This window comes from Streptopelia decaocto (genome assembly GCF_964273445.1).
Source record: "Streptopelia decaocto genome assembly, chromosome: 9".
Lineage (NCBI taxonomy): Eukaryota > Metazoa > Chordata > Aves > Columbiformes > Columbidae > Streptopelia > Streptopelia decaocto.
The window spans coordinates 2398013-2411909 of record NC_138664.1 but is presented as its reverse complement, the minus strand read 5'-3'; the positions used below and the strand labels follow the sequence as shown (position 1 = coordinate 2411909).

Genomic DNA, 13897 nt, shown 5'->3' with positions numbered 1-13897 from the left:
GGTTTCCTTATAATGCTCTTTTTCCTTTTTTTTCCTTAAGCTACTCCACAGATGTAAAATGCTGCACCTCTAGGACAGACGCCTTTTTAGACGGAGGGATAGGTATCCACTTCCTTCAGTTCCCCCCGAGTCCTGTGTTCCACACTTGCTGCGCTGCTCAGCATTAAGCCCGGCCCAGCCCCTAACGCTTCTGCCTCCGTGCGAGCCGCGGACCCGCCGGGTAACCTGAGCAGGCGGCCGCGGAGGCGGCGGAGCCCCGGCCGGCAGGACCGCCCGCTGCCTGCGCTCCGGGAGCCTGGGGCCGAGCATCCCGGCGGCCCGGGCCGGCAGCCTGCGCAGGTGACCCGCCGGGCTCGCCGAGGGCCTCTCGCTTCGGCGGCCGCCCCGGCTCTGCTGGGCGCCCCCGGGGTGGCGGGTCGGGGGTGGGGGGACATTTTTATTCACCTCTCTCTCGCGAGAAAGTGCTGCGCGGGCGATACTTGAAGGGGGGGGAGAGAGGAGGGGAAAAAGGAGGAGGAGGGAGGGGGCAGCTGGAGCCGCAGCTGGAGCAGCGGTGGGTGCAGCGGTCGCAGCTGGAACAGCAGCGGGAACGGCAGCCGGCGGCGGCGGCTCCAGCGGGTGCGCGCCCCTCGCAGCGGGTTCTCCCGGGGCGGGCGGGCTGGGCAGGGGGCTCCCTGCGCGCGGCGCTCCCCGGCCGGGCACCGCGCTCCAGCCGCCGCATTTCGCCGCGGTGCCCGGCTCGGGGAGCCGGGGAGGGCTCATGCCCGGGAGACGCTTCCAGTCCGGGAGCGGTGGCGTCGGCCACGGGCTGTCCGCGGCGGGAGCGGGAGCCCCCGCGGATGCTGTTGGAGGGAAGGTAGAGTCCGGGCAGCCTTTCGCCATCCCCCGCAGCCGCCGCCTCCCGCGGCCGGGCGAGCGGCCGGGCTGGCCGGGGGCCGACGCCGCCGGGGCGCGGGGGCAGGCGGTGGGGGGCGCGGGGCGGCCGCGCCAGCTTTTCCTCGGTCCCTAACTCCCCTGCCTTCTCTCTTCTCCCCTCGCAGCTCGCCTTGGAGAGGCTGGTCGGAGAGCGGGTGGCGGCGACCGGCGGACTTCGGCGGCGGAGAGGAGGCGGCGGCCGCTCGCAGCCCGGGGGCTCGGGGGACGCGATGTGGCGGGGGCGGCTGCTGGGGATCGCCCTGGGAGTTGCCGTGCTGTGGGCGTCCCAGGCGGGCGCCGCCGCCGCCGGGCACGCCGGGGGGGTGAGCGCCAAGGAGAGCCGGGCCAGCCGGGCCAAGAGGCGAGGGCAGGGCGGCGGAGGGCACGACGCGCTCAAAGGGTAGGTGCGGGGCCGGGGTGCCGCGGTGCGGGGAGCGGGCGTGGGTCTGTCTGTATTTGTGTGTATGCATCTATTGCTCCTTTGCAGTGGGAGCTGGCGGGGGTGGGAGAGTTCCCCGAGTCCCCTTGGGGCTCCCCCTGCCGAGGGGCAGGTTGGGCTGGGGGCGCCGGGGTCCCGCAGCATCCCGGGCTGGCTCCGGGCAGGGGCCGCGGGGTCCCACCGCCCTCCCGGGACTCCCCCGGCTGCCCGTGGGGCAGGGAACTGGGTCCCTTGCGTGCTGCAGCCTTGCTGTGCTTTTGGGTGGATGATGCTTTGTGAGGATGAGCCTCTAGCTCGGAGGTTGCTAATTCAGGTTCTAGGGAGGATATAGATAAAGGTAAACTGAGGGCTTGTGCATTCCTGCCGCGTCCCGTACTGCTGCTTTGCATAAAACAGAACAGTGGTGGGATCCAGAGACCACAGCATGCACTTTCAATTAGTTGTCCTCTCTCATCTCCACCTTAAACCTTTTGCAATATGTATGTTCTCTTTCACTCAAACGGACTGTCTTTACTTATCTGGTGTTTCTTGGGACCTGGGGACAGCAGGGGGAGAAGAATAGGGACCATTTTTTGGTATCAGAGCTGTCTGGTACTATTATGAGTAAGCCCAAACATACAAGAGTTTACCGTCATTATGAAACATTGTGATACATGCTTAGGAGGGTGTTTTTTTTAGAGTAAATCAGTGTCAGACAAACTATTTTCTCATTTCTCGTGGAACACCTTTTCAGTGCAAAAATAATTGTAAAGTCAGCTGAAAGGCATTGCACGTGTGTGCCGTGGAAAACGTTGTTCCCTGGAAAGGTGGAAAGCTTGCAATATTGGAAGAAGAAGAGGTTCCTTTTTCAGGTGTTCCAATGCACCTTTTCAGCCACAGCCAGATTTTTCATTTATTGTGCAGAGGGCAAATGTGGCACAAATTACATGGACATAGTTATCCTTCGGTAAGGGATGCAACGTATTTTCTTTCTTTTCCTGGCTTCCTTAACAAAGAGATATTACTACTTAATTTTTAGAGGCCTTGATAAATATATTTAATTTCTTGCTAACTTTCTCATAATTATATAGTACTTTTTTTTTTTTTTATATTCAGATTTGCAATCTTGGCGCTTTCTTGTGCTTGTGTGATTGGAAAAAGGTTTATGTTTTCACGTCCCTATGCCGCAGAAATGGATGCAGGCTATCAGCATTGCTTTTAAATGATCTGATTTTGTAGGGTCAGACTATTATTTCATTTCCTGATACCTTGTCACAAGAGAAATAGTTGCCCAAAGTAGATCCCTTCCTGTGACAAAAGCTATTCCAGGAGGTGCGGAGGACAGATAACAAAGTGTGTAGTACTAATTGCAAGCAAGAAAAGAAGTTAAGGAAAGCTATTTATCAGAAATAGCCTTTATTCTTCAGGATGTTTTAACAAACTTTCTCATTGTAGAACTCTGAGTTAACATCAAACTGACAGACAGAGTTTTCTGATCAGAATATGCCATCGAGCACACGTGTGCTGACTGGATGGACTTGGGAGTTAGAGGCACTTTAGCTGAGGATTAGATTTATTTGGTGACTGTAACTGTTGCCCTAAAATTGTGTTGTTTAGGCAGTAATAGTAGTGCATCATATTTCAAGCATTAATTATTTTTGGAATCTAAAATGGCTTAGGGTAAGTATTTAGTTTTATGAGTTGATTCTTATGTTTAACTGAAGCTTTCAATTTCTTTTCGTGCTTTGCAATGATCGTGTATCACCTGTCAGTCACATATCTATTTAGTAATTTGCGAATCTAGAGATAATGACAATATCCATTTTAGGTATTTTATATCTTGGTCAGTCATTTGGTATATTACAAATCTGAATGTGTGCCCTTGGGAAGCAGGTTCTCAACAAGAATATAGTAACTTGCCAGCTGATCTTAGATACAGTAAAGACAAACCAAATCATTAGTTTGGCTGCTGCTTAGACCTTTTTCTGTAACTCTCATTTGAGGCTGAGTGTGGAGTTCTCGGATTGCTTGGAGCAGATTGTTAACACACGGTCATCTTGGTCACTGGTGGGTGAATCCTGCTGGATATTTCCAGTTTAGCAATGATGAGCACTTCCTTAGGTGTGGTACCGTACAGTATGAATCAAAAGAATTGTCATTTTAACAGGCGAGGTTGGAACTAATTCTTTGGAAAGCCAGATGGAAAACATATTTTTAATGTACAGGAACTGCATATACATTAAACAAGGAGAATTCACTGTTACTGAAGGACTAAAACAGTAAAAATACGATTTTACAAGATGACATACTATTTTTTAGCTTGTTCCTTAGTACAAATACATTTGGGAATCTGAGAGTTGTAATACAAATCATAACAGATGCTGGGAAACTTTATTTTTATGTTATTGTAGTTGACTAAGACTCTTTTTTCCTTCCTCTTGCTCTGATCGCAGGAGCATGGGGAGACATTTTTAGAGAAAACCCTTTACTTTTCTACTTTTTATGTGTTTGATTATAATGACTATTGAAAGTGTTTTAGCACTTGCAAGTATTGAGGTCCGTCTCTGTGTGCATACTGGTCTTGTACGGTGAAATGAAGAAGCCCCAGATCTCTTTCAATTCTCATGATTTTTCCCACTTAACATTCTTTACTGCAAGCTGTTGATTGCAGATGTTTGCGTTTGTCCTCCTGCCCTTTGCCTCATTGTTTATACCAGTGAGCTGTCTGAACATATACAGTGATTCTAGAAGTATATTTGAACTTTGATAATTTAAAAGCATTTGGAAACGTCTCCTATGTGCTCATTTTAAGACTTTCAGCTTGCTGCTCATGTAGTTTGAATCGATCCAGCTATGAAGGCATCAGCAATGAAGCCCTTGTAGTGCCATCTGTGTTTGGTCTAAGGCAACGTGTGGTTATGTGCTGGTGTTTGGTGCCTCTAGGTGATCAGAAAGCAATCAGAATAAAGGCAGGAATTATCTCAAAACATAACCAGGTTCCCTCTTCATGGAAAGGTTGCTGGAATCCATTATGATTCAGCAAGTTAAACTAATAAGCTGCTACCGAGACACTTTTATCCTCTGGAACCCCTAAACTTGAACACAAATGTTAATGTGTTGAATTATAAGGCATCAAGCCATTATCCTGCTACCCCTTAAACACTTAAGAATGCAGTGTCAACTTCTGAAGAAATAAAACCTACAGAACTGGCCACGCATGGGAAGTTCTTTCTAAACAACATATACTTGAAGTCAACAATTTATATATGTTTCAGTCGTTTGAATATAAAGTAAAAAAAAATTGCTGTTGATTTGATTGATGATTGAATACAAGAAGTGTTGTGCTTAAGGATCTTAGAATTAATCAGAATTTCCTATTTTCCGATGATGCCAGACAAAGACCTCAGACTCTACAGAGGATCAGTCAATCTCTTCACAGCATAGTGGCCAAATCAAGCAATTATTTGCCTAACAAATAACTCTGCAGAAATTTTAAAAGAACTAACATTTCTTCAAGATAGCTGACTTGTGACATGACTCTAATTAACACACTAATTAATACATTTATGCAAGAATTCTTTTAATGTCTTTGTTTTTCTTAAATTGAAATGATAGTGAATATTGCAGGACAGGATAGTTGGCTCCAAAATTATTCATAAAACTTGGATCAAAGCTATTCAACAGGGGATTGAGGTGTTTTGGACTAATTTCCTTTGGTCATCCCAAATGAAGTCCGCAGGTTTACTGATATGCTTACTTGAGTAAACTCAGTTGGATTTGACCCTTTTCATGCATCACTGCTCCCCGAAATAAAACCAGTCTTATAATCTATAACATAATTCCAGTATTCAACTATATAATTAAGGCTTCTGGTTTTCGTTTTAAACCAATATTTACCACTAAGAGCCTGCTGAAGAAAAGCAGACTTTCCATACTGGTAAATATTGGTTTATGCTGAAAAACCTCAAGGATTTTTGTGACCACGTTTGGCGTGCGCGCCTCGGCTGCCGCTGCCGCGCTCGTCGTGCCGCTCCGAGCGGGAGGCAGAGACTCGGGAATAAACATCTTAATTGAAAATGCATGCAAGTGGCTGTGATACCTGATGTGCTGGAGCACTCGCCAGGCGTCCCGGCAGCCCGACCAACCTCCCGGCACCCTCTGCCCTTACAGGGTAGAGCCTGTATGGAGGGTAAAGAGCTTTTGCGCCAGTGCATCCTAATGCAAAACCTAAAGTGCCTGGCAACTACACGTAGCGTTATTCTGCACCTCTATGAAGTTGTTTGCCAATGGCTGTGATACTTTTTTTTTGCCGTTGTTATGATATTATCCTTGGAAATCTAGTTCTAGAGTGAAATGAGTTCATAGGTCTTGGCACTGCGTCTCATGTACATGTTTCCTTTCAGCGGGGCTGTATGATGCGATTTGGTGTAGGTGTGACTTTCTCTGGGGAGCAGGATGTGTGGATGAGGAGCAGGGAAAGCAGACAGAACCAAGTGAGGAGCCAGCACAGAGTCTGTTATTTGTCCGGCAATAGCTGTTATTAACACTTGCTGAAGCACTAATATTGAAAGAAGGAATAACATTATTTTCAGTTCTGGTCATATACATGTCTTTACCTGGCTACCACAATAGGTTTTAGTTACATTTTGGATATACTGGTTTAGATACTACATGTAACTTCTTAAATGCATATAATGAAAGCTGTCTGACAATAGTCTGCACTGGATTGCTTTATCCAGAGCCAGTAGCAATGCAAAGCTATGCTGTTTGAAATTTGAATTAGACCGCCACCCTCCCTAAAATACATCAGAGAAATACTCTTTTCCTGTTTGATGGTAGTAAGTCACAAATAGAGCAAATAGAGGAAAAAGGCTGCAATAAGCAGTATAGCAGTATTCTTGGCACACTGTATGAAACACGGTTGTGTTGGAAATACTGTAAAATTGGCTTGTCAGGTTTCCCGTCACCAAGTACCACTTTGCCAGGGTGACACCTTGAAGATCAGGAGGGCAGAGTTGGATGTAGTTTTTTCTTCCTCTCTTTTGTTTCTGTGTTTGTGTTGGTGTGCATAGCCCGTAGCTGTATCAGGCTGGGCTGCGGTGCTGCCCCAGGTGCTGCAGGATGGGTCACAGCTGGGCTGAGTGCAGAATTTCACACTGGGTTTGCCCATCATAGGAAGGTACGTTGCTGCCCTCCACCCTGAGGGCTCCTGTGTAAGGCTGATCGTGGTTATGACTGGATGTCATGGATTGCACTTTGTTTCTTTTCTTGTGTTCCAGGTAATCATTTTCTTCCATTGATACATGACGGAACAATTTTAATATTTTGTGTGGTGTTTCTGGAGACTTTCTGATCTCTGTTAGCGTTTAGTTGAACTTCTATTGAGGGGGAACAGGTGGTGTTAAGTCTTTAGAAACTGGGGGCATGAAGCGTTGGGGGAAGAACAGCAAGCTGCACCTGGTTGAGTAGCTCGCAGGTTACAGTGCAGGTTTCCAGAGGGAATGGTTTGGAGGAGGCAGGAGGCGGCTCCGCACGTGGCTGGGATGCTGCCCACAGCTGCGCTCGCCTCAACCAAGAGCCCACGTAAGGTTTCTAAAGCAGACCTCTCCCCTCTTGTTAGCCAGCACAGGATACATTTTGTGTTCAGTGGTGGTTCCCCAAGTTTTTCCCCAGATTCAGGCTGATCTTGGTATGTTTGCCTTGTTAACTGGATAAGCTGCTCTATGTGCAACTCCACACTGCTGTGCCAGAACCTTGGGGGTTATGCTGGGCTTGAGGATACAGACTTGCAGTGAGCATAGGGCTGCTCTCGGTTTATTTGGTAGCAATGGGAGGATCAGTGGGTTAGGGTTTGGCAAGGACAGTCCATCTGTCTGCTTCATTTACAGTGATCCTTATTGAATAAAATTGCAGCTTCTGTTTTCCCGCATGCTTATTTTCCTCTCCTGCGCTGTGTTGTTCAGCAGTGCTGCTCACTTTGGACAGTCTTTCCCATTGTTGTTCATCTTCCATCCTGCAAACTGGATTGTTTTATATATGAACTTCAATACAAGTTTTGACAAGGGTCACTTTAAATGTGTCAATGGACCCAGCGGCTTGTGGTTGTTAGAACAGCACTACCTAAAATGCAAGACCCAAACTATCTGGTGACATGGATCACCAGGAAGGTTTCCTCTTGATAGAAGTGGCGCACATTGGCTAAAAGGAGGCCATCTCTACTTAAACAAGTCTTTAGGAGCTTGTGTACATATGGATATAGTAAGAAATTAATCATTAGCTTTGTTGGTTTGCAGTAAGATCACCTTCCATCTTGTTCCTCTTCTTCATCCCCCTGCTGAACCCTGAAGACGAAGAGGATATAGATGCGTGTGTATCACTTCGGTCTTACTCCCCAGCCTCAGTAAATATTTTGGTAGAATGGAACAATTGTGACGTGGACTGTTTCTGATTAACCATCGCACTGTGCCGGAAAATACATTTGCAGCTCTTCAATGTCGTGTTGCGGATGTCTCCTTTGGTTGTTTTCTCATCCGTTCTGACTCTCCCACTTCGGTTTTATTTATTTATTTGCTTATTTATTTTTAAAGGATTTCGGACGTACCGAACAGCCTCATTTATGCTGAGGTTGATGTGCAGATAGAGGCATGAGAAGAATCATTTTACTTTTTGGTGGCAGTTCAGTGAAGTTGGGTTCTTCTTTGGGAGGTACCTTGGGAGGTAAAACATAGCCTGTTAAATTAAAACCTGTGCCTTCTGGTTTTGCTTATAGATCTTCACTGAAGTATGAAGGACTTCTAGCTTTTATCTGCAAGAATATTTTGAATGTTGACTTGCTGGAGAATCTGTTGTTTTCCTTTCTGCTCATTTAAAGAAATGATTCATGACCATTACAGCCTCAGAAATACCAAATGAAAGCCTCAGTTCTTTTGTCTACAGACTTAATCATTTTCATCCTCTTTTTCAAGCTTCCCCCTCTCTCGTTTTTTGCTGGAGGATATCAGAATATCCCGTGATGCTCAGCTGAGGTTTCAAACTAAAATTTCTTTCCTTTCAGGAAGATTTTTTTTCCTATCTCTTTTATTCTTCTTTGTTTTTTCCCTCTGATATTTCACCTTTTTCTCTTCCCTGTACACAGAGTTTATTCCCAGTGCCTGCTAGGGACAGGGTGAACTGCAACAGTGGGAGCCGTATCAGCCGAGTTTTCATGTTGCCTTATGATGGACGTGCAGTTAATTGGTCTTTGGAAAACACAGTTTCGCTATCCCAGCAAGGAGTGACAGAGGGTGGGACACGGTGTGTTGTGAAGGGGAGAGGAGAAATGCTGCGCTCTCACCTAAAATAAATCTTCCAATAGCCTAAGGGAGAACACTTTAAACACAAGTTAATGGCATTGCTTAACACATAGGGGCATTAACTGAAAACTGTTGATATAAGTGGCAGGTTTGTGAGACTCCCTAAGGTTGCGTTTGCTCTCGGGTGGGGATGGTGGATGGCACCGGCCTCTGGGGGAGCCATGCCAAGGGGGTGGCCAGCTGTGGGGCTGGGCTGCCCAGCTGTGGGGCTGGGCTGCCCAGCTGTGGGGTTTGGCTGCCCAGCTGTGGTGTTTGGATGCCCAGCTGTGGGATTTGGCTGCCCAGCTGTGGGGCTGGGGTGCCCAGCTGTGGTGTTTGGATGCCCAGCTGTGGGGCTGGGCTGCCCAGCTGTGGTGTTTGGATGCCCAGCTGTGGGGCTGGGCTGGCCAGCTGTGGGGCTGGGCTGCCCAGCTGTGGCGTTTGGCTGCCCAGCTGTGGTGTTTGGATGCCCAGCTGTGGGGCTGGGCTGCCCAGCTGTGGCGTTTGGCTGCCCAGCTGTGGGGCTGTGTTGGCCATCACGCCCAAGCCAGTCCTTGCTCTGCCGCTCAGCCCGGCACACAGCACACGCTGGCCAAGGGTCTGAAGTTGCCTGTCTGCTTTCTTTTGGGACAGTGTCACAGGCCTCTGCCCCACTGATGGCAGGTACATGGTGCGTGTGGGCAGAGGTGTGGGAGGTGTAACCTGGTCTTTTCCCATTGCCCTGTTGGAAGTGATGTCTGGACAGCTACATGTTGCCCATGCCCACAGTTACACATCTGTTTAGGGCTACCAGGATAGACAGGCTATGAGCTTTTGTCCCTTGAATGCACCTTTCCACTTTTTTTTTTAAATTATTTTAAATAAAGTACCTGCTGGATCCCTTTGCTTCCCCAGCTGTGCTCGTCTGGCCCAGCAGATAGTTTTTGTGGTGGCTCACATGTACTTTATGTGTCTTGTACAGCCAAGGAGACTGGGTGTCACACTGGACCCACTGACGTTCTCAAGTGGAACAGTGAGTGGAACACATGCTAGAAATGCATCTGTCCCTGGCTGTAAGTGAGAACAATGCCTGGCTGTCAGGTTACATGAGTCTGTCCCTGCAAAAGACACCGTCAGATTTTCAGAGCGAGTGCGGAAGAATTCACTTAATGTCAAATGCTGTTCTTGGATTGCTGTACTCAGCTGTCACAGTGTGATGGAGGTTAGGGTTAGAAAAGTGTTCAGTGGTGCTGCAGGAAACTTGCATGTCGTTTTGAACTCTTGACTTGCACACAGGCCGTAGCCAAAGACACCCGTAGAGCTGCTCGGCATGTTATTTTCTTAGTTGAACTGAGCCAGGATTCTGGGACAGCGGTATCCTTACTGTCAGAGTGAGAAATAGTTATCATATTAGGCTCTCTGCATGGCACAAACATCCAGGCTCACTTATTGCATTGTAGAAGTGACGACATCAGATGCAGTCCTTTGTATGTAACAAACATATTTTGCTTAAAAATGCATGCTTATCCATTGTATGATAATAAAAACTAAATTTTGTTTTTGCTCTTAGAGTCTAGCATTGCTTCCCAGATTGTCCTTTTATACCATTAAAATAAACAGCTTCAAGAGTCCTCTTCAGTGAAAGATGGAAAAGGGCGCAGTGACTAAAATATCCAATTTTCTAATATTTAGTTAAACAACAGAGAAGCAATCTGCATTTAAAGTATTTGACGTACCTGGAAATGAGGCTTATACATGTTAACCTCTGCTCAGAGCAGGGTCAACTTAAATCAGGTTGCTCGTGGCCATATCCCCTCAGGTCTGGAGTATCTCTAACAATGGAAATTCTTGATTCAGTGGGAAATTGATTGAAATCTTGATTCAGTGAAGCTCCAGGGCAGTCAGCAGAGCTGGGCTGCTCCATGCTTTTAGCATTTACTCTGAGATGCTGAGAATTTGAGAGGGGCACGTAAAGCTGTTTTACAGCAAAATGTATAGGTCTGATTATGTGTCTCTGGAAAATGACTAATAAAGGCTATTCCTCTTCACGTTCTGGAGCCTTAGCTACTATTTCTTAGTATATTGGTTATATTCAGACTTAGACAACCACATTTTTTAAGACCAGCCTACCATTTTTTCAGATGCAGCTGATCATCCTTTTTAACTGCCAGTGCAAGCATGGCAGCACCGCTCCAATTCTATATGGAAATGATGAGCAAATAATTCTGGGTACAGTTTTAGCAGGTACCAGTGTTACCCAGGTAAGAAGAAAATAGGCAAAGGCTTCTCTAAAAATAACTGTTGGCTGATCATGCTGCTTTCAATTGTATCTCTTCTGCCAGACAATCGGGTCTCTACATTAGGTTAAACATCTGCTAGTTGCTGCAACCAGATAGTTAAAAGAAGTCCTTCATTAAACGTTCCCTTGCAAGGAAGAATCCCTTGTGTTTTCCTAGGGAGAGGAAAAGTGAGTTGCGGGAGCGATGACAAACCCTCCCCGGTATCCCTGCATCTCATTCAGCTGGTGCTGGTGCTGAGCTGTCTCTCTCAGCCGCTCTCTGCCCACTCTGTCTGGTCTCTCCGTCTAATTCATTCAAGACCCACGCTGTGGGTTTGGTTCAGCCCGGGTTACACGAGCATTGGCCGGTGCGTGGCGGTGCTGCTGACAAAATTTCCTCCCGAGGCCTTACTCACAGCAATGCCAGCAACTCTTCCTCCCGTGGGAGCTGCAGATGGGCAGTACTTTCTTCGGGAGAGGGCTGTAATTTCCTCGAGGGGTCGCGGGCAGGGCAGAGCGGGATGTACAGAACTAGCACACCCCCGGGCAGGCTGCAGCATGGGGCTCCGGCTGTGTCGCTGCTGGGGTGCTGGAGAGATCAGCCACAATGCTGGAGGTCCCCCCGTTCCTGGGCTGGGTGATGTTCCCCACTACCAGCTTCACAAAGGGCTTTTGAACACCTCGCTCGTGTCTCTGGCTGCCCGGTACCCTCGCTGCCTGGTTTTATCAGATAAGAAGGCACTACCAAGCTTAGCGTGATTTGCTTCCCATCATTTTATGTTTGCGTGCCTGCTCCACAGGTCTGTCCCCAGTTGCTGTGTAATCGCATGCAATTCGAGAGAGCCAGGCAGCCAGTTCTTGCTGAGACGGGGCAGTGGAAGCAAGAGTAGCAAGGGAGGGCTGGACCAGTTGGTCGTTTCCGTGGGGCGATGTGGTACGGCCCGGTGGAGAAGGGAGAGCTTTCCTTTGGGATCGTGTGCTGCAGCCACGGCCCAGGTGGCGCAGCACGGAGCGGGGCAGGACCACGTCTGCCCATCCGAAGGAGCTCTTGCTGCAGCCCTGCTCAGCTCCATCCCCACGTGCGTGGGAAGGACAGACAAAGCTTTACTTCATCATGAGGGTGAAGGTTCCCCATGGCTGTTCCTGAGGATTATCTTCTAGTTTGGTACATGCAGGTGCTGTCAGCCAGACCTGTCGCTCTCGGGCATTAGCTATCAGAATTTCCAGATGAACTTTTTTCTTTCTACTGTTCTAAGACTTTTCTAGTTGATGACTAACTTCTTTTTATGATTATTCAACTCATTTTGCTACTGAATTTGTACTTGCATATCATTAATCACAGACATAATTTGTTTATTTTGGACATCTTTGATGAAACTCTGGGCATCAGTCATACTGTCTCTCAGCACCATACTATTACAGGAATACTTTTATACTATACAGTTCATAAGTGACTCTAAAATTAAGTGAAAGGCTTGTGTGTTTTAAATCGCAATGGGAATAGCTTTGTTCCCGAGATGCTCTTTCCTTCCTCTGGGCTTTGGAGTGAAAGGAAGGTGCTGTGGGCACCACAACTTGCTTGGGCTGTACAGAGGCATTTTTGCTTATTTTACCGTTACAAATTAGGTTTTATAACTGAACTCTGTTTGTAATGCTGTTCAGGAAAACAGTTTTATAAGAATATAAAATGCTTCTTTAGTATTCATAGCCTATAATATCAGCAGGAAAATATGCTCTATTAAACATAACAGTGGGTAGCAGTTTTAAGTACCGCGGTAGAGGCTTTACAATTTGATTGATGGTTTCTACGATTTTACATGAGGTAAATTGTTATTCCTTGAATACACTCTTTATTTATTTATTTATTTATTTGTTGGGATTTTTTTGCTGTATCGTTAGGTCACTTCCTAAATATCAATTAATTCGACCTTCAAAATTAATTATTTGAAGAGAAATTTTACAAATAGGCACAGGAACACTGCCTCCCCCCCAAAGAAGTAGCATTCAAACTTTGTTATAGGTTTCTTTTATAAGCTAGACTGCAGCTCTCTGGTGACGAAGTGTTCCACTGGAATATGCACTTGTCAGGCTCAGACTGTTCCATAGAAGTACAGTTTGATGACTTTTTCTTTTTTATTTTTTTTAAAAGGCTAAGCGTGCTGCATCTGAGTTATTAATAGAACTTATTGGGTGTAGAGCTGAGCCTACCCCGTGCGCAGCCTCAAGGCTTCCAGGGTCTCTCTGACTTCATGGTTGCTGGCACATCTACATTTTCCAGAGCCCCATTTTGGAAACAGATTCTTAAAATCGGGTTTCCCCATGGCACAAAAATCTGCTCCTGACTCTTAACTTGGACCAGATGGTCCCCAAAGCCGTGTACTTGCTGAGACTGAAATTCGTCAGAGCACCTAAACATCGCTTTATCGTCAGCCATTTATAGATTCTGACCAGCTCGGATCGGAAATGGTTGGTTTATGCCTGTAGGTTGTAACAGGTAGCAACAAACTCCTTCTGTCTGTCTTAATAAGTTCCATTATTTCCTCTGACTGGAGAAGGTGAAAAGCAATCTCACTTGTCTGCTTGCCAGTCTGACTTGGCAGATGATCGCGGAGCAACATTTGGCATTGATGAACGGGGAACTCGAGGAAAGTTACATGGATATAGCCCTGCAGGGAAGTAGCTGACATTACTAAAACTGAATACGTTGGAATTATATGAATAAGACTTTGAGTCTGTAACAGCAGTTGCAGGAAGGGAAAAGGGCCCTGCAACAAGTCCAATTGTGTTGCTCACATTCACCTCAGTTCCTACTTTGTAATTACCCAGAACCAGTGGAAGGCTGTGGCAGTGTTTGCTCTGACTTAACTAGTTTCTAGCCAAGCTTTTAATGAGAAGATGAGTTATCACTGAAGTTGGTGTCATCAGAATACTTGAAATTGCGTTAACAATGCAGATCCCTACATAAATACAGTATAG

General features: G+C 46.9%; 1 protein-coding gene across 1 annotated transcript in view; it reads left to right on the top strand.

Annotated features, from left to right (window-relative positions):
* Positions 1-533: 533 nt before the first annotated feature.
* FBN1 (fibrillin 1) overlaps positions 534-13897 on the top strand; it is a 145291-nt gene continuing 131927 nt past the window's right edge. The window contains exons 1-2 of the mRNA XM_082060971.1: positions 534-618; positions 1041-1315. Of these exons, the coding sequence (XP_081917097.1) occupies positions 1146-1315 (170 nt within the window). The 5' untranslated portion in view covers positions 534-618; positions 1041-1145. The remainder of the gene's footprint in view (positions 619-1040; positions 1316-13897) is intronic.